This window comes from Nycticebus coucang, chromosome 4, assembly GCF_027406575.1.
Source record: "Nycticebus coucang isolate mNycCou1 chromosome 4, mNycCou1.pri, whole genome shotgun sequence".
NCBI classification, from domain to species: domain Eukaryota; kingdom Metazoa; phylum Chordata; class Mammalia; order Primates; family Lorisidae; genus Nycticebus; species Nycticebus coucang.
This window is the reverse complement of record NC_069783.1, coordinates 135,620,599-135,640,269: the sequence shown is the minus strand read 5'-3', so window position 1 is coordinate 135,640,269 and position 19,671 is coordinate 135,620,599. Positions and strand designations below refer to the sequence as shown.

At 49.2% G+C, this 19,671-nt stretch overlaps 4 gene segments (V, D, J or C); all 4 read right to left on the bottom strand.

The window, feature by feature from the left end:
- LOC128584904 (probable non-functional immunoglobulin lambda variable 1-50) overlaps positions 1-19,671 on the bottom strand; it is a 685,263-nt gene that overhangs the window by 541,415 nt on the left and 124,177 nt on the right.
- Positions 4,256-4,852, bottom strand: LOC128584923 (immunoglobulin lambda variable 4-60-like). The segment is given in 2 exon segments: positions 4,256-4,602; positions 4,715-4,852. Coding segments are annotated over 2 exon segments (381 nt in total).
- On the bottom strand, positions 13,076-13,692 carry LOC128584926 (immunoglobulin lambda variable 4-69-like). The segment is given in 2 exon segments: positions 13,076-13,528; positions 13,644-13,692. Coding segments are annotated over 2 exon segments (378 nt in total).
- LOC128583435 (immunoglobulin lambda variable 8-61-like) lies at positions 15,567-16,072 on the bottom strand. The segment is given in 2 exon segments: positions 15,567-15,886; positions 15,990-16,072. Coding segments are annotated over 2 exon segments (366 nt in total).

Here is a 19,671-nt window from a genome sequence, read left to right as displayed (position 1 = left end):
TTTCTGCCTGTGAAAATATTAGTAGAGGGAAAAGATATAAGCAGTGGATCAATCTGAAAGTTTAACTGAAGAAAAGGATGTGCCATTGTCAGGTCTGCTCCCTGAGGACAATCACTGGAGATGTCATCCCTGAGCTGGACATGGTCACAGTCACCACCAAGGGGGGACTGCACCAGGCCAGGAAAGCAGGGGTGTTTTAGTCTCACTTCCCCGTGTGGCTGGAGCACCGTGTAATTCTCAGAGCTGCCATGATATGTACCACAGTAATAGTCAGCCTCGTCCTCGGCCTGCAGCCCAGAGATGTGCAGGATCCCTGCATTGGCGGAGGCGTCTTTGGATCCAGAGAAGCGGCTGGGGACCCCGGAGCCCTGGTGCTTATCTGAGTCTGACTTGAAACTTAGGAGATACCCTGGAGGACTCCCTGGATTCTTCTGATACCAGTGTATCCAGAAGTTCCCAACCCTGAAGCCACTGCTCAGGGTGCAGGTGAGTCTAGCTGATGCTCCCAGGGATGCAGAGAGGGAGGGCGGCTGAGTCAGCCCAGGCTGGGAGAGGGCACCTGCAAACACAGACACAAGTGCTCACTAGGGCGGAGTCCATGGAATCTTTGCCAGAAGATCCAGAGTCAGTATAGGGGCTGTCCCTGTCCTCTGAAGCCTGTCCCTACCTGAGTAGTGAGACAGGAGAACAAGAAGGACAGGAGCCCAGGCCACGGTGGACACAGCCCTCGTCCCCACAGTGGGGCTGGGCTGCCCCAGGCCCCCTTTTCTCCCCAAACTCTGCACAGGAGGGGCTGCTCATGCAAATGTGTTTCCATCCAGAGACTGCCCAGCCCCTCCCTGACCCCGGGCTGGGGCTCAGCTCTCCCTGCAGACTGAGGAGGGGGGAGGTTTGCTTTGGCCCTTGGGAGAGCCCTGGGAGGAAGCACCTGCTGAGACCATACAAAGGTCCCTGCTCAGGGGACTATGCCAGGCCAGAAAGGACATCACTGTTCCCATCAGTGAGCACAGGCCCATCCCTGAGGCCCAGGCTCCTTGGAGTGACTGGTCCTTCCTGAGCAGGTGTGTATGGTTCACGGGGCAGTCCCCCAGCGCCCCCTGCTGTTCTCAAACAGCTCCCCATGGTCCAGACACCTGGGGGCCCAGCTGGTCTCTGCAGCTCCCCAGTCTCTGTCTGTCCACACTCCCATCATCTGAGCCCTACGTTGGGTGATTCTGAACTGTTGCACTTACTGCTGTAGATCCTCACTGCCAGGAGGAATCTTGTGTGATAGGAGGTAAAAATATTTACATATACCACTTGTAAGAGGTATCTGCACTGCCAGAGTAGAGAAAGCTTAATGACTCACAGGTGCTATCATAGTTGAGATGGTTTCGAGCATGTGTAGGGGCTGTTCACACAGTAGGATAAGAAGGCGATTTCCTAGGAAATAACACTTAGTCGCCTTTTTACAAGACAGAATGCAGCAAATATTCCATGGAAGCCTTCAGGTCAAGTGATTCTTTTAGAATTTTGATAAGGCTTAGATATGATTTAGTATTTGTGAAAAAGTAGCAGATGGAGTAGGCTTAATATTCACTAATGAATAGTAGGTGTTTTTTTTTTTATTTTATGAATGATCTTTATCTTTCTAGGTTCTAGTTTCCTACATTTTTTTGGATGCACTCCACATCAGGATTTTGTCTTATCTGTCAAACAGATTGTTTACAATTTAGAAGAATATTTCCCCTGTATTCGCTGTCTCACTGTTTTAATTTAGCAGGATGTGGGGTGGACCATTTGTGGTTGTGACAATTGTACTGCAGAACAAGATGAATGCAAAGGTCCTTGGCTTCTCCCTGTGGCTGGTGTTCAAATCTGCAGGCCCAGGTTGTCTTCAACTCAAAAGCTCAGAACCTGCCAGGTCTTCTCTTTGTCACAGCTCAAGTCCCCATGTGTCCTCTCACTAAGGGTCACAAAGAACAATCTTTCCTTCATGCTGAACCCCCATTACCACATCTGCCCCACACCTGTCCTCTGGCCTCCCTGGGCTCACTCAGTTTGCTTTTCCACATGACCTGGACCTCAGCCCGCTAAGGCTGTCTCTGCAGAGAGCTCAGCCCCTGACAGGACATCGGGGCCTGGGCCCCCCACGGCTGAGCCTCTCTCTTGCTTCCCTTTTGCACCAGCCCTCGGCCAACTCAGAGCCAGGCCCTGCAGATGCTGAGCCTACAGGTCCCTCAGGGTCAGACTTCACTGTCACAGTCAGTTCCTGAGGGGCAGACGTGGAGTTGGAGATTCTGTCTGAACAGACTGCTGGAAGTGCTTTCTGATCATCCCAGACACGCACTGTCTGCCTATCAGATGCTCACTCCTCCCTCCACCCAGCCTTTGGTTCCCCATTGACAGTGGATGATTAAAGACCTGGATGGTGCAGAAAATTCAAGGGTCCAGAGGCGCATTATGTTGCAGGAAGGAGCAGCGTTCAGAGAGCAGCTCCCCTGGTGGCTCTTGGTAAATGCTGGACAAGGTGACAGTTCTCCGTGGGCTGCGCTTTTATCCCTTAGGCCCCAAGAACTGAGGTGCAGTCCAGCATCGTCTTAACTAAGGAAACAGAGAGAGGAGAGACTCAGGTTCCTGGGATTAATGTCGAAAAGGTAAGTGTGAGGAGTCCCAGAGCCATCTCCTTACAGGGAGGGCTCATTCCGCACCTGGAATCCAGGAGTCCCCTGGGGTCACACTCTGGGGATAAAGAGGACCCAGATTCCCTAAAGCTTCAGAGGTCAGGGAATGATTCACAAAGCCCAGGCCAGGTGAGGTCAACATCCAGGGGGCTGGGCAGAGGGGTCATGGGTGTGTCCTGTCTAAGGTGCATTTCTCTTCCTCACCATACACCTCTCCAATGTGGGGGGCTCTTATAGCCTCTGGAGACAAAAGTTCTTCTTGCACAGGGAGACCAGGGAGGGAAGGTGGGATTCTCATTGACCCCATGAAGATGAGCCAAGGTCAGAGCCTCAGGCTTTCTGGGAGCAGTGACAGCAGAAGCCACAACCTGAGCAGAGGCTGGTACAAGGTGGGGACAGGGGAGGGATGGATTTGAGGGTGAACATGAGGGATTCATCCCTGTGTAACTCTCCCATGGATGGGAGTTTGTGGTGGCACTGGGTTGTATTCAGCTCTAACAGTGATGGTCAGCCTGAGGTGAGAGGTGTCAAGGAGCCCCTGGTGACAAAGGAGAATCAGGCTAAACCTCGGAAACCCTAAGACTCCTGTCTAGTCACAAGTCAGGGTTTCTATCTTAGAATTTTGGGTCACCACCCTCCATGGTCCCTACCAGACTCCTGGTCTGCATCACTCTCTGTGCAGTAGAAACTAACTTTAGGACCTGGGCAAATCATGCATAAGCTTCCGGATGGTGACACAGGGACATGTTGGGGAGTTTCTCCTCCCTGATATCACACAGATCCACAATCAGTCTGGACTGTTGAAAAGCTCTAATGAGGCAGGAGACGGGAGGACAAAAGTTTGTGCCTGTGGGCTCAAGGAACCCCACCCATGGCTTCCCATATTCCTGAGTGGAATCAGCTGTAGGAAAGTCACATTCGTGGCACCTACTTCCCCCAACTGCCCTGGAGCAGGCTCAGCATTTCCAAGCAGAGGTGGAGCCTCCCTATCCCCTCTCACCTCCCACTAGGTGTTTGCTTCCTCAGCCCCAGAGCTGTCCCCACCCCAACCCTCTATCTTGATGTGACAACTACACCTGCAGGAGCCCATGAGTGAGACAGGCCAGCTGTGTGCCTGGAATTCCTCCCTGACCCATGTCCTCAGCTGCATTTAACACCCCACTGTCTGGTCCCTGGGACATCAGTAGCCTCAGGCAGCCCTGAGCACAGGTGATTGGGAGGGAAGGAGAGGTCTCTGCTGTGACAACTGGAAGGGCACAGTCCATGCTGCAGGACTGTCCACCTGCTGAGATGGTCCCTGGGAACTGACCAGCATGTGAGCCAGGAGAGGCTCATTTTCCACATTTCCTGTGCAAGGCCAGCCCCACAGGCAGTGGTTCAAACACATTCGGATAAACAGGCAACATTTCAGTGTCATCAGGGGGCTTTGGGTTTTGCTTTTGGTTTTCCTGAGACTTTAGAAACATTTGGAGAGAAACTGAGAATAGAAATATTTTAAACACCAAAGGTCCTCCCAAGTAGAGTTTGTGCCTATGGAACATATTTTGAAATTTGAAAATTGTCATAGAGAAAGCTCCAGTGCAGGCTGAGATTTTTGTCCCACTTCCTCATCTGCCTGTGTCACTGTGTAAACCACTGCTGTCACCACTTCCACAGAAATAATGAGCCTCGTCCTCAGACTGGAGGTTGGAGATGGTCAAGTAGCGGTCAGTCCCAGAGCCAGAGCCAGAGAAACGATCAGGGATCCCGTCCCCCTTGTTGGAGCTTCCAGAACTGGTAACATACATCAGGTACCGAGGGGCCTTCCCTGGCTGTTGCTGATACCAATACACGTCATAGCTGCTGTGCCCACTGTCCAGAGTGCAGGTGAGCTTGACCGAGGCTCCCAAGGAGGCAGATGCAGAGGGTGGCTGAGTCAGCACAGGCTGAGAGAGGGACCCTGGAAACACAGACACCCGTTATGACCTGGAGGAAGGACAGGAGGGAAGGACAGTCCTTGCATGGATGTGGGAAGTAGGCTGGGAGGTCAGGGTGCTGAGGACCATCCTGACCTGTGCAGTGAAGGAGGAGGCTGAGGAGGAGCAGTGGGGTCCAGGCCATGGTGCAGACACCCCAGAGCTCTGCTGAGGCAGACACGCTGCAGGTCTCTCTTATCCCCCTCCAGCCTCAGAGGAGAGACAGGGGCCCCGCATGCAAATGTGCTGCTCTTGCCCTGCCCAGCCCAACCCTCCCTGAGCCTGTGTGTAGCCCCCTGGCTGGGTGTCACTTCTGGGAGGGCGGTTGGGCTGGACTTTTCTGAGACTCCCCAACGTCCCAGAATATACTCAGTTACTGTCCCCAGAGAGTCTTGGGCAGAACCCAGGGCCAGGTGTCTGGTTTCCTAGCTGAGCCCTAAAGAGCCTTCGGTGACAGCTCCAGAGCGCCCCCTGTTGCCCACATCCAGGTCCAGCATGTCTGGGACCAGATGCCAGAACATCCTGACAGAGGCTGCTGCCCCACCAGGGCCTTGACCCCTGCCCACTCCCTGCCCAAGGGCAGAGCGAGGCCCCTCTTCAGGGCCGCTCCTACCTCATCTCAGTCTTTCATTTGAGTCTCCTCAGTGGGGACAGGACACAAAGCTCACCCCACATTAAGGGGATGGGATGTCTCCTTTACAAACTGTACAAGAAATAAGATGCACGTTAGCTGTGAACAGGACACTTCAGCCATGAGCCCACTTCCCGGGCTGCTCTTGAAGCAGGTTTCTCTCTCCCCTGGATTCTCTCCTGTCCCTTGGCTTGCAGCTGCCCAAGTCCCTTCTCTGCCTCCATCAGCATGTGACATTCTGTCTGTATCCCCTGTCTTCACACGACCACCTTTTTAGGAAACCAGGCCCATCTCACCAGGAGGTCACCCTACTAATGGATGATCTCAGCCGAAGTAATTTCATCTGCAAAGACATTGTCTTATAAATGTCTTGGGAAGTACCATGGGTTGGAAGTTTGACATATATTGCCAGAGAGACTGATTTAAATGTAATATTACAGATAAGAATCTTCCTTTAAAAAATTATATTTTTAATATTTTTGAAAGATGTTACATCACATATACGTCTTGTATTAAAATGGAAGCTAATAAATTTACTAATGTACAAAAAAGGTTTCTTCCTTTTGCTCTTAGTCAGAAATATACCATGAGAGACGCTTCTTTCTGAAGGAACGGTGTCAGAATTTTGTTTTTAAATCCGATTCACATGTTCCTATTGATTTTAGAACATGGAATAATTAAATTCTGGTTTTTGTGCTCCACGTGTTTCCAAACTATTCCCACATGTCCTCCACAGTAAGATGCCAATGGTTATGGGAAGTAATTGAGACCCTTGCATTCACCTTCTCTCTCAGGACCATTCTAGCCTGAGGACTTTAAGGACCAGAAGCAGTCACTGTGATGACGTTTTCAAAGACGCATTGAAAGGACTTTGTCATAAATATTTCTCCATTTGGACTGGGAGGCCAGTCACGTAGGAGGCAGACTCTGCAGGCAGAATCTGTACATCTGAGGAATTTCCTGGAAGGGCCTTGAAAGCAGAAGATCAGAGCATATGACTTGGCCTTGAGGTCACCAGAAACAATTACTCCCCAAACCTGGCATCTTGTTTTTCAGTTTCATTAATGTTTACCTTATACTTAGAAAATCCTATCTATGTATTTGGTAGATTTACTGACACCAGATGGCATTCTTGAGAGGTCAGCAGAGTATAGATTAACTATTTGCATGCGCAGTGTGGTAGTAAAGATCCCCCATATAAGCAGGAGAGAAATGAAGAGTTTTGCTACTTGCCTGGGAGAGCGATAGTCTTCCTCTTTCTTCCATATTTCAGCTGCTGGCTTAACCTCTGCGACTCTGGCTCAGCACACCTCACACAGCAGACCATACCCACACGGGCTCCCCTGACAGCACAGGTGTCTGGTCTTGTCACAGAGCAGGATTCTCCCAGGGCTGTCACTCTACTGACATCTCTGCTTAGACTTTCCACCCTGAGCTGGGCATTGCCCAGATGAACATCCCTTGGTCTCCCTCAAAGTCTCCATTGACAGATTTTTATCTTTAATGAGGAATTTCTGCCTCAAAGCATGAACAGGGTGAGGAGATGTGAACAGTGGATCAGCCTAAAAGTTGAACTGAAGGACAGGGTGTGACATTGTCAGATCCACATGTTCATTGAGATTTGTTTCTATATGTTTCTAAGTGTTTCCTAGTTTTAACTATGGCATTTGTATCTTGGATCCACTTTGCTTTACTTTTGTGTGTTGTATAAGGCAGGTGCCCCTCCTTCTTATTTTTAGTATATATGATATAGATCCAATTATCTCAGTAATATTTCTGATGATCTGAAGAACTCACTGTCTCACCTTCTACGTTCTGTGGACCACTATGCATGGATTTGTTCTGAGCTCTCAGCGCTGCCCCGCGTAATCATGGGGCTCCACAGCCCTGCTCTGCACTATTTTGATCAATGTAGGTTTATAGTGAGTTTTTAATTGTGAAGGGGAAATTCTACAACTTTCCCCTTCTTTAAACACTGCTGTGAGTGCTTCAAGCTCTTTGCCCCTGGTTTCTTCTAGGGTCAGCTTTTCTATTTCTGTAAACAACACCATAAAGAAGAAAAGAACACAGATCTTCAGTCTGTGAATTGCTTGTCAGGTCAATTGGACCCCCTTTCTCCAGGGTCCCCACCTCTGTGTATTCGGCCAATCATAATCAAGGGTGTACAAAACACATAACAACACAAATAATGCAAAGGCATCTACAGCACAACTGTTTACGTACAATCTGCATTTTATTTCTTATTATAAGTAACACCAAGATGACCTGTGCATTAGGATGTGTGTAGGTTAAATGTAGTTGCAGTATACAGTTATGATTTAATAAAAAAAAAAAAAGAAAAAAAAATAAATGTAGTTGCTATGACGTTTCCTATAAGCACTTGACCATCTGTTGTTTTTGTTATTTACGGTTAGTCCCCCTGGATACAGAGGGATAATGTAACAACATTTAGTCATCTAATCATGAATACAAGATGTCTTTTTATGTATTTAAGGAATCTCTAATTTTATTCACAAATATTTTGTAGTGTGCGTGCCTTTCACTTCTTTGGAAAGCTAATTTCTAAGGATTTTTTTTTTATATCTTTGGGGATTCACTGAGGGTACAGAGAACCAGTTTACACTGATTGCATTTGTTAGGTAAAGTCCCTCTTATAATTGTGTCCTGTCTCCAAGAGGTGTGTTACACTCTGTGACCCCCAGGCCCTGGACACGGAGGCTTCTCTAAATGAGGCTGGCAGGGCATGGCCTGAGCCTCCCTGGGGCTGAGATTAAGCAGCCAGTCTGTCCCAGGAGACAGTGAGCACCAGGCCCCCAGCAGGGAGCAGGTGGCTTGTCTCCAGCTGGGCAGCCCCATAACGCCCCCTGCTGTTCAGTGTCAGACATACCCATGTGTCCTCTCTGCCTCTCTGTGGACTGTATCCTCCCACAAAGGATGGAGCTGGGCAGAGTCCATGCCCCACACATCTTAGTCCCAAGTCTGCACATAGCCTCCTCCCTTGGGTTCCCCTGTCCAGCTCCCTGGCAGCAAAGGAGGAAGGCCAGTGGGGACAGGGCAGCCCCTCCCTCCAGGGCACCAGGAGCTGCTCCTTTTCCTCTTCCCTGGGCAGAGAAGACCCTGCTTGGCAGGTGGCCAGGACCTGTCTTCTGGCCCAACCTCTACGTCATGGACCCCTCTTCCTCTAGACCCTCAGTGACACAGACCTCAGAAAAAAAATGTGAATGAATGAATGCGTTTTGTCCAACCCAGACATGCATTCCAGGGTGATGCAGACACTGAGTGCAATTTTGAGGGAGTGGGAGGAGGTGGCCCTGGGGGGATGCTGGTTCCTGATCCTTCTCACTCCTCGGTGGGCACTGAGAAGAGAAGATTAGTGTCAGGCTACCATGCCGGGGGCAGGGTCTGCTAAGACCTGTGGAAACTGGTGGCAACCGACTGGAGAAATATGAAGTTAGAATTGATGATAAAGAAAGAGACATGAGACGTAGAGTAGAATTAAAGGTGGGAGCTCAGGGGTCCATTGCCCACTTGTGGGCTTCTGGCAATGGCCCAGAGTGTTTGCTCCACTTTGCTTTGATTGAAGTCTATTTGCCTAAAGGGTAAAATGAGGGAGAGAACAAAGACGCCAGCAGTTTCTCTCATTGAGCATTCCAGCTCCCACTGTTATTATTATTAACCGTAAGGGTAGCCTTCAGAAATGTGAAATCTCAGCCTTGTAATGGGAGAGCCTCCTGCTTGAGATCACACACACAGATTTCTAGAGGTGTTAAAGTCTGCTAGTTTCCTGTGGAGTAAAATGCCACTGGCATCAATCAATCTCCTCTGAGGAATAGGTGGAAGGGAGGAATTTTCCACCACACAGGATCTTCCTCTGCAATAAGGGATATAAGCTCTTCTGCCCATATCTCAGGTCTCAAGCTACTCCCTTGATCTCTGCCCCAGGGAAATTCACATCTCCACAATGGGTATTTGCTTTGCCTGTTTAATGGGCAGAAAACACCCTAGAAGATGTGTCTTTTGCTAGGACTTGCTACAGTCTCTCTATGGCCATTATTTTCCTCAGAGTTCTCAGAGACCAAGCAGGGTGTTTTTAAGTTGTATCCCCAACAGGCTAGAATTTCAGAATATGCAGGAAGCTTGCTAGCAATGGCTAGCTTAAATGTAAATTAGCTGATTTTTCTTTGTTCCAACTCACTCAGCTTACTTTTTAATTTTCCTCTTATTCTTGGAGTGCTTTCCCTTGCCAAGATGGGGTCTTTGGTTTTCATTCTCTCAGCAATTAGCACCTTTCAAGGGGGCTTCGGCACTCTCTAATCCCACGCTGGGTGAATGGAGGAAACACTCCTGTGAGATTCTGAGACACAGAGTGAGGGAACAGTATTTGAGACAGAGGCCCTGGCTTGGGCAGAGCCCTCAGATAGCCCTGAGTCCTGACCTGTCCTGAGCCTCAGTGAGCAGAGGGAGGGAGGAGGAAATGGAGGAGTCCAGATGTGGGGAGGACCTCTCCTCTGCTCCCTAAGGCTCTTATTGGAGCCCAGATGCCCAAATATCCTCACCTACCCCTCCCTCTTGGCATAGACAGTCCCTTCTTCTCCTCTGGGCTGTGCAGCCCCACTGAAGACAGAGTGTGACCTGTGCCTGGGATCTGGTGCTAGACAGAGACCACAGGGAGGGTGTGACATGCATACCTCCAGAGGCTCTGGGAGGGACAGCTGATTGGACAGGGGACCCTGGAGAGAGGAGAGAGGACACTGACATGGTTGATATGTGATCTTCCCCAGGTTTTCTGTGGCTTCAGAGTTCAGGTCCTCCTCCTATTTCCCTTTTTCACTGATCTAGGCCCCCCAGTTTTTCCCCCTATGGGTCACAAAGAACACTCTCTTCTTCATGCTACACAACCATTACCACGTCTGCCCCACACCTGACCTCTGACCTCCCACTGGTCACTTCAGTTTGCTTTTCCACATGACCCTTGGGCCTCAGCCCTCCCCAAGCTGTCTCTGCAGGACCCACACTGCAGAAAGTTTACCCCTGGCAAGAGTGTTGGGCCTGGGCCACCGATGGTTGAGCTTCACTCTCGCTTCCCTTCTGCACCAGCCCTAGGCCAAGCCAAACCCAGGCCTTGTAGATGCTGAACTCAAATGTCCCTCAGGGTCAGACTTCACTGTCACAATCAATTCCTGAGAAGCAGACATGGATATTCTGTCTGAAAAGACTGCTGGAAGTGCTTTCTGATCATGCCAGACAGACACTGTCTGCCTATCAGATACTTACTCCTCCTCCTCCCACCTTTGGTCACCCATCGACAATAGAGGATTAAGGATCTGGATGGCACAGAAAATTCCACGGGGCAGGAGCCCATCGTGGTGCAGGAAGGAGCAGGGAGCAGAGAGAAGTTCTCCTGCCTCCTCTTGGCAGATGCTGGCTGAGATGACAGCTCTGTGTGGGTGGTGCTTCTTATCCCTTAGTTCCCAAGAACTGAGGTGCATTCCAGCATCATCTTAACTATGGAAACAGAGAGGGGAGACAATCAGGTTCATGGAGATTAATGTCAGAAAGGTAAGTGTGAGGAGTCCCAGAGCCATCTCCTTATAGGGAGAGCTCTTGTGCACCTGGAACCCAGGAGTCACCTGGGAACACACTCTGAGGATAAAGAGGACCCAGATTCCCGGAGGTCAGGGAATAGTTCACAAAGCCCAGGCCAGGTGCACGCAAAATGTAGGGGGATTGGCAGGGGAAACTTGGGTCTGTCATGTCATCTAAGCTGCGTTTCTATTCCTCACCATACCCAACCCACATGTGGGGGGCTCTTATAGCCTCTGGAGAAAAAGGTTTTATTTGTACTGGGAAGCCAGCGAGGGAAAGAGTGATTGTCACTGACCCCATGAGGATGAGCCAAGGTAAGAGACTCAGGTTTTCTGGGAGCGGTGACAGCAGAAGCCACAAGCAGAGCAGAGGTTTATAAAAGGCGGAGACATGCAAGGGATGGATTTGAGGGGGGAACATGAGGGATACATCCCTCTCTCACTCCCTCAGAGATGGGAGTTCATGGTGTCATTAAGTTAATCAGCTCTAACAGTGATGGTCAGCCTGACCCTGTCCCTAGAGGTGAGGGGTGTCGAGGAGGCCATGGTGACAAAGGAGAGCCAGGCTAAACCTCTGAAATGTCAAGACTGGTGTAATCGCAAACTCAGGCTTTCTTTCTGGGAACCCTTGGTCACCAGCCTCCTTGGTCACTGCAAGACCCATGTCTGTGATGCTCTCTGCACAGTAGAAACTAGCCTTGGCATTTGGGCACATCATGAGTTCCCCAGGAAGGGTAACACAGGCTCAGGTTGGAGGGTTTCTGGTTTCTGATGTCCCACAGATCCACAATCACAGACTGGCCAGTTGAAAAGTACCAGGGAGGCAGGAGAAGACACAAGTCATGCCTCAGGGCTCAGGGGAACCCACCCACAGGGTTCCCATGCTCTGAGCTGGAATCCGCTGTAGGAAAGTAACATTCATGGGGACCTACGCCCCCAACTCCCCTGGAGAAGGCTCAGCATTTCCCGGAGATGTGGAGCCTCCCTTTCCCCTCTCACCTCCCACAAGGAGACTGCTGCCTCAGGCCCAGAGATGCCCCCACACCCACCCATTAACCTGATGTGACAGTTAAAGCTCCAGGAACCCATGAGGGAGCCAGGCCAGCTCTATGGCTGGAATTCCTCCTAACCTGAGTCCTCAGACAGCAAATCACCTTCCCCTGCCTAGTCCCTGGTATATAGGGAGCCTCAGGCAGGCCTGAAAACAGATGAGTTGAGGAAACAGGGTCTCTGCTATGACAACTGGAAGGGCACTGTCCATGTTGCAGGACTGTTCACCTGCTGGAGGGACCCGGGCACTGACCCAGATGTGAGGCCGGAGAGGACCATTTCCCACCTTTTCAGAAAACAAGTCAACTCCACAGACACTGATTTGATACATTGGGATAAACAGACAACATTTCAGTGTTATCAGGGGGTTTGGGTTTTGTTTTTAGTTTTATGAGATTTCAGAAACATTTAGAGAAATTGAATGTAGAAATAATTTAAATCAGAGATGCTCTCAAGTACAGTTTATGTACATGGAGCTTTTTTTATTTAAATTTGGAAATTGTCGCTCTCCACCCGTGCCTGTCGGTGGCTCCAGCACCAGAATGACCTGAGGGACCCTCTTTCTGGAGCCCTCCCTGAAATTTTGCCTGACACACTCCATCCTTTAAGGTTCACCAAGGGCATGACCTCTTCCAGGAAGCCCTCCCGGATCCACTCCCAGCAAACATGTGTCCCTAGTTACCAAGCAAGCTGTTCAGCCAAGCTGTGGAACAGCACGCCTGACTTTCAGACCTACCTTTGGTATATTTCAGTTCTGTGACCTCAGGCAATAATTGCAGCCTGTCTCTGCCTCAGTTTTCTCAACTGTTAAGTGGGGAATATCAAAGAACCCATCTCCTCAAATTGCCCTGAGGATGGGGTGAGAGTTAAGCCTGTGAGATGTTTGCTGGGAGCCTAGCCCATAAGCAGGTGCTGGGTAAGTCACCACGGGCAGCTGCCCAAACTCTGTCATCAGGGAAGAAAAGCTGAGCCTCACACCTTCTGATGGACCCTCTGTCTGAAGATTCTTGTCTCCCGTGATTTAAAGGATCAAACACAGCCTAGCTTGGCATGGGGCTACTCCTCCCCCAGCTCGGCAGCTGTAAACATGAAGACTTGGACCTGTCTATCACCCTTGCTTGTCTCCTCAGGCTTAGCAACTCCATCTTCTCAGAAATGAGCAATGCTGTTTTATTTTCTGTGAACTTATTGTGCTATCAGTTTCCTTCTATGGCAGGCAAAATTGGTTTCTCAAATTAGAGCATATAAAAAAAATTTTGGAAATTGTCATAGACAAAGCTCCAGAGCAAGCTGAGGTTTTTGTCCCACTTCCTCATCAGCCTGTGTCACTGTGAGCATTCCAACTATAACTGCTCTGACAGTAATAATCAGCCTCATCCTCAGACTGGAGGTTAGAGATGGTTAAGGAGCGGTCAGCTCCAGAGCTGGAGCCTGAGAAGCGGTCAGGGATCCCGTCCCCCTTGCTGCTGGTTCCAGAACTGCTAAGATACATCAAGTACCGAGGGGCCTTCCCTGGCTGCTGCTGGTGCCATGCAATGCCGTAGTTGCTGTATCCACTGCTCAGGGTGCAGGTGAGCTTGACCGAGGCTCCCAGGGAGGCAGATGCAGAGGGCGGCTGAGTCAGCACAGGCTGGGAGAGGGACCCTGGAAACACAGACACCCATTATGATCTGGAGGAAGGACCAGAGGGAAGGCCATGGCATGGGTGTGGGAAGTGGGCTGGGGTAAGGGGTGTCGGGGTGCTGAGGACCGTCCTGACCTGTGCAGTGAAGGAGGATGATGAAGAAGAAAAGTGGAGTCCAAGCCATGGTTCAGACACCCCAGGGCTCTGCTGAGGCAGACACGCTGCAGGTCTCTCTTATCCCCCTTCCAGCCCCAGAGAGAGGGGCCCTGAATGCAAATGTGCTGCTCTTTCCCTGCCCAGCCCATCCCTCCCTGGGTCTATGTGCAGCCCCAATATATGAGTATCATTTGTTGTAGAAGTGGGTGTATACTGGGCCCGACCTGAGTCTCCCAGGGGGCCAGAGAGGACCCAGCTGCTGACTCCAGTGAGCTCTGAGCAGAGCCAGGGACCAGGTGTCTGGCTTCCCAGCTGAGCCCCAGAGAGCCCTCGGTGACGGCCCCACAGCGCCCCCTGCTGCCCATGTCTAGATCCAGCGTGTCTGTGACCAGACGCCAGGTGGTCCTGATAGAGGCTTCTGCCTGTTCCAGTGTTCAGGAAAAGGGCGAATTAAAACAGACACCTACAGCAAGAGTATGGAGGAGGGAACCTTTAATTGCTGGCGATAACTCAGGTGCCTCAAGGCATGGAATGGTGACTTCCGAGGAACAGTTTATTTCCAGGCTCTTTTATACCTTTTTTTTCTTCAGTTCAACATCAGCTACATAGTTACGGCTACAGATGTTAGAAACCAGGGTACTGTTGTTAGTTACAGAGTCTGTTTTCCTTTGGCTTTTCCAGGTTGTTCTGGCTCAGTGTAACGTGTGTTCTATTCTTAGAGGAGGAGTTCTTCCGCAGCTGCCTGCTGCTTTCTCGGGATCACTAACAAGTATGAGATTTATTTCTCTTTCCTCATTCTTTCTTTTGAGACCCCATCACTCAGGAATGGGGTCTCATCTCATTTCTTGTCGGTATCTATAGCTCCTTGATAATATCACTGAGCTACGAGCATTTGGCTTGCGTTCTCTTTTATCACAACTGCAGAGACTGTGCCTTTCAGAAACTACATAAAGGGAGGTAATAAGCGAGGCAAAGGCAAACATCTTCCAATCATAAAAACAAAACTTATCATCATAGGTTTAAATCTTCTTATTTTCACATCTCCCTGTGTCTTTTCAGGTGAAAAGCATAAACTGGGAAACCTAACAGTTCCCTGGTCTCTGGGGGCAGCAGGAAGAAGAAGGGTTTGGTCACGCCTATGACACGACTCTCGCATCATCACCAGGAAGCAGAATGTGGGCCCCGTGTCTGCAGATCGAGCAGAGACCTGGGGGAGCCGCCCAGTTAATGCTGATCCCTGGACAGTCTCCAGCACAGTGGTTCTCAGGCTTCCTAATGCCTCAAACTTTTAATACAGTTCCTCAAGTTGTGGCGACCCCCAACCATAAAATTACTTTTGTTGCTGTTACATAACTGTAATTTTGCTAGTGTTATGACGGCCAGTAGCAATGACCTTCATAAGGTAAATATCTGATATGTAGGATGGTCTTAAGCGACCCACTGGTTGAGAAGCCCTGGTGTAGGCTGAGGAGTCGCATTTGTAACAAACTCCCAGCTGATTATATCCTCTCAATACTACATCAAATATTTCTTGGTGTCCATAGTGAAATCACTGAGGATGTGTCTGTTCATGCTCCTTGAATAAGAAGAGACTTGCTGGTCGTGTTGGCTGTTTGGGTGTCTGGGTCTCACTGTGGGTTTATGTATTTGGAGCACAGCCCCTTCCCTAGTACCCCATGCAGAGGGAAAGAGGGAGCTCGTCTTTGGGGAGTCACACTGGGGAGGTGGATATACCCTGGGACAGACTGGAGGAGGCACACGGCACTGACCCCTGGGTAGGAGAAGGGGCAGGGAGACGCTGAGGCTGTGGGGTCTGCCTTTCCCACCAACGCACTTCTCTTCTGCTGGGGAGGGCTCAGGCGCTGTAGGCAGCAGGTGTTTTTGTTGCACTTCCCCGTGGGTTTAAATCACTGTGGAAATGCCACCACCCACGTACAGTGAACAGTAGTAATCGCTCTCGTCCTCAGCCTGGGCCCCCGTGATGGTGAGGGCGGCTTTGTTCCCAGCAATGGAGCCTGAGAAGCGACCAGGGACTCCAGAGGGGCGGTTGCTCGTGTTGTAGATAAGCGTTCGTGGAGACTGGCCTGGTGCCTGCTGGTACCAGCCTGGGTAATATCCCGTAGAGACTGACCCAGAGCTAAGGCCACAGGTGAGCGTGATCGTCCCTCCTGGAGACACTGACAGTGACGGTTCCTGGATCACCACAGTCTGAGATTCAGCCCCTGCAACCCACAGGAGAGACACAGTTATTGCTATGGTGATGAGGGTCACCCTGAGTCCCTACTTTCTGTGGCCTCCCAGGAATACAGAGTCCCTTCCCCTGACCTGAGCTGTAGGCGAGCAGCCCAAGAAGGAGCGTTGTCCAGGCCATGGTGAAGACACTCACAAAGATTTGATGTCCCCGGACTCCTCAGCTGGGAATTGGTGTCCTTGGGTCCTTTTCATGCCTCCCCAGAGCAATTAGCAGGAGGAGGCTCTTCATGCAAATCAGTTTCACTGCTCTTCCTGCCCCAGTGTTCACGCTGATGTCCGCTGGCAGAGACCTTGAGAGAGGCACGTGCTGGAACCCCAGATAGACCAGTACCTACAAGGCCTGAGATACTGAGGGGTGGGGCCAAGGTCTCACCAGACTCAGCTCCTGGCAAGCCCCCGGTGACCCGAGTTCCAGGGTATCTGACTGTGGCTCAGCACCTCTTCATATCTGCTCCTCCAGTGTCCATGGTCATCGCCACACAGGGAGAGCACACGTCATCCTAGCTTCAGCTCCCTGCTGTTACGTCAAACTTTCTTGACGTAACTGGCGTTCTGCTTACTTATATATTGGATAACATTTTTTCAGCTGTCAGCTACATTCATAAATAAGATGGGAATTTTCTCTTTTTTTGTCATTGATATGGGCTATATGTTTGGCTGCTATCTGATCACTAGGACTGAATCTTTATTAATAGTAGAAATCATGTTTCCATAGAAGGGAGTGAAAACATATCTGATGTCCAACATTCACTGTTTCTAATAGGACACACTTTCTGGCATTCAGATAATCTTTCAGTTTTTTTTTTAATTAAATCATAGCTGTGTACATTAATGCAGTCATGGGGTACAATGTGCTGGTTTTATATACTATTTGAAATGTTTTCATCAAACTGGTTAAAATAGCCTTCACCGCATTTTCTTATTTATTCTGTTAAGACTTTTATACTCTACACTTACTAAATTTAACATGTAACCTTGTAAAATGCACCGTAGGTGTGTTCCCACCAATCACCTTCCCTCCAGCCCTCCTCCCTCTCTTCCCTCCCCCTCTTCTTGGGCTATAATTGGGTTATAGCTTTCATATGAAAGCTATAGATTAGTTTCATAGTAGGGCTGAGCATATTCGATTTTTTTTCTTCCATTCTTGAGATACTTTGCTAAGAAGAATATGGTCCAGCTCCATCCATGTAAACATGAATAGGTTAAGTCTCCATCTTTTATTAAGTTTGCATAATATTCAATGGTGTACATGTACCACAACTTATTTATTTTTTTTTTTTTTTGTAGAGACAGAGTCTCACTTTATGGCCCTCGGTAGAGTGCCATGGCATCACACAGCTCACAGCAACCTCTAACTCCCGGGCCTAAGCGATTCTCTTGCCTCAGCCTCCCGAGCAGCTGGGACTACAGGCGCCCACCACAACACCCGGCTATTTTTTGGTTGCAGTTTGGCCGGGGCCGGGTTTGAACCCGTCACCCTCGGTATATGGGGCCGGCGCCTTACCGACTGAGCCACAGGTGCCGCCCTACCACAACTTAGTAATCCATTCATGAGTCGATGATCACTTGGGCTTCTTTGTGAATATGAATTGGGCTTCAATAAACATTCCGGTGCAAATATATTTGTTATAAAGTGATTGTTGGTCTTCCAGATATGTACCTAGTAGAGGAATCGAAGGATTGAATGGAAGGTCTATTTTTAAATCCCTAAGTGATCTCCAAAGATCTCAAATGCATTTGCAAGAAAAGGACAAGTGATCCCATCTTAGGCTGAAGAAGACTGGCGTACAGCCTACAGACATATGAAAAAATGCTCATTATCCTTAATCATCAGAGAAATGCAAATCAAAACTACTTTGAGATATCATCTAACTCCAGTAAGATTAGCCCATATCACAAAATCCCAAGACCAGAGATTTTGGCGTGGATGTGGAGAAAAGGGAACACTCCTGCACTGCTGGTGGGAATGCAAACTAATATGTTCCTTTTGGAAAGATGTTTTGAGAACACTTAGAGAGCTAAAAAAAGACCTGCCATTTGATCCTACAATTCCTCTACAGGTATATACCCAGAAGACCAAAAATCACATTATATCAAAGATATTTGTACCTGTATGTTTATTGCAGCCCAATTCACAATTGCTAAGTCATGGAAGAAGCCCAAGTGCCTATCGATCCACAAATGGATTAATAAATTGTGGTATATGTACACCATGGAATATTATGCAGCCTTAAAGAAAGTGGAGACTTTACCTCTTTCATGTTTACATGGATGGAGCTGGAACATATTCTTCTTAGTAAAGTATCTCAAGAATGGAAGAAAAAGTATCAATTGTACTCAGCCCTACTATGAAATTAATTTATAGCTTTCATATGAAAGCTATAACCCAATTATAGCCTAAGAATATGGAGAAAAGGGAAAAGGAGGGGAGGGCCGGAGAGGGGGGAGGATGGATGGAGGGAGGGTAATCCGTGGGACCACAACTACAGTGCATCTTACAAGGGTACTTGTGAAACTTACTAAATGTAGAATATAAATGTTTTAACACAATAACTATGAAAAGGCCAGAAAGGCTTGAGTCCCCATCAGTAAGCACAGGGCCCAGGCCCAGGCTCGGGCTCCTTGGAGTGACTGGTCCTCCCTGAGCAGGTGTGTAGGGACTACAGGGCAGTCCTCCAGCGCCCCCTGCTGGTCTCAGCACACAGCTCTCCATGGTCCAGACACCTGAGGGCCCAGCTTGTCACTGCCGCTCCCCAGTCACTCTTTCTGTCACAGATGGATGGTCTTATTCCTCTACATTGTATTTCTGATAGAGCGTAATTTATTACTGTAACCTTTTTATTCTCAGAAGGAATCTTAGACTACGGGAGGTACAAACATGTGCATTGATGACAACTCAAGGTCTTCTCTTCCCAACAGAAAATCCTGCAAAGATCATATGAGTCCCCTGGTATATGATTTAAAGTATACGTGTATGTTAGTGTTACATAAAACTGCTCATACAGGAATACACTCTGACCACCCTCACACGAATCACCTCGTAGTAGAGTCTCCTGTGCATTTAGCTGTTTTAATTGCTCTGCTAGCAGGAAGCACAGCGTGGCTGAGGTGAGCAGCTGTGGGCCAGGCTGTGCTGTGTGTCAGAATCACACCCAGCCCACACTGACACTCTGGGACACCCCCTCACTCTTGTCCTCACCCTCTACTCTCGGTGCACACTCCTGTCTCCTGGGGACACAGCCCACAGCCCTCCATCCTTCCCTCCTGAGTTGTCTCACAGGGGCTGTGAGGGGTTTGGGACTGAAGAATTCAGTATGTGATTGTCATTAACCACATCATTGATGATCAGCATGGAAAATATTTTGTGTTGACAAATGACTATAGGTTCTTAGTTTAATAAAATGTCAGTTTGCATATGGGGCCTCCTTGCTCAGCACCTGCAGGCCCATCACATCCTTCTCCTCTGTCTCTGCAGGAGCCCGTGGGGTCTAGTCCATCCTACTGGTCACCTTCCCCAGGGCTCGTGCCCACATTCTTCTCTTGATCAGTAGACCCTGAAGTCTAAGCTGTTACTTAACATCTTATCTTGAATGAACTCAGAACCCCAAATAGCAAATGTCCAGACAGAAGAAATTATTGACTTTGGCTCAGACCCAAGCCTCTTCTTGGGATTTTAATTTAGGGGACTCCACCTCCTCACTCCGTGGATGTGGGCTGAGTGTGTCCTTTGTGCCAAGCCGTGCTCTGAACCCTG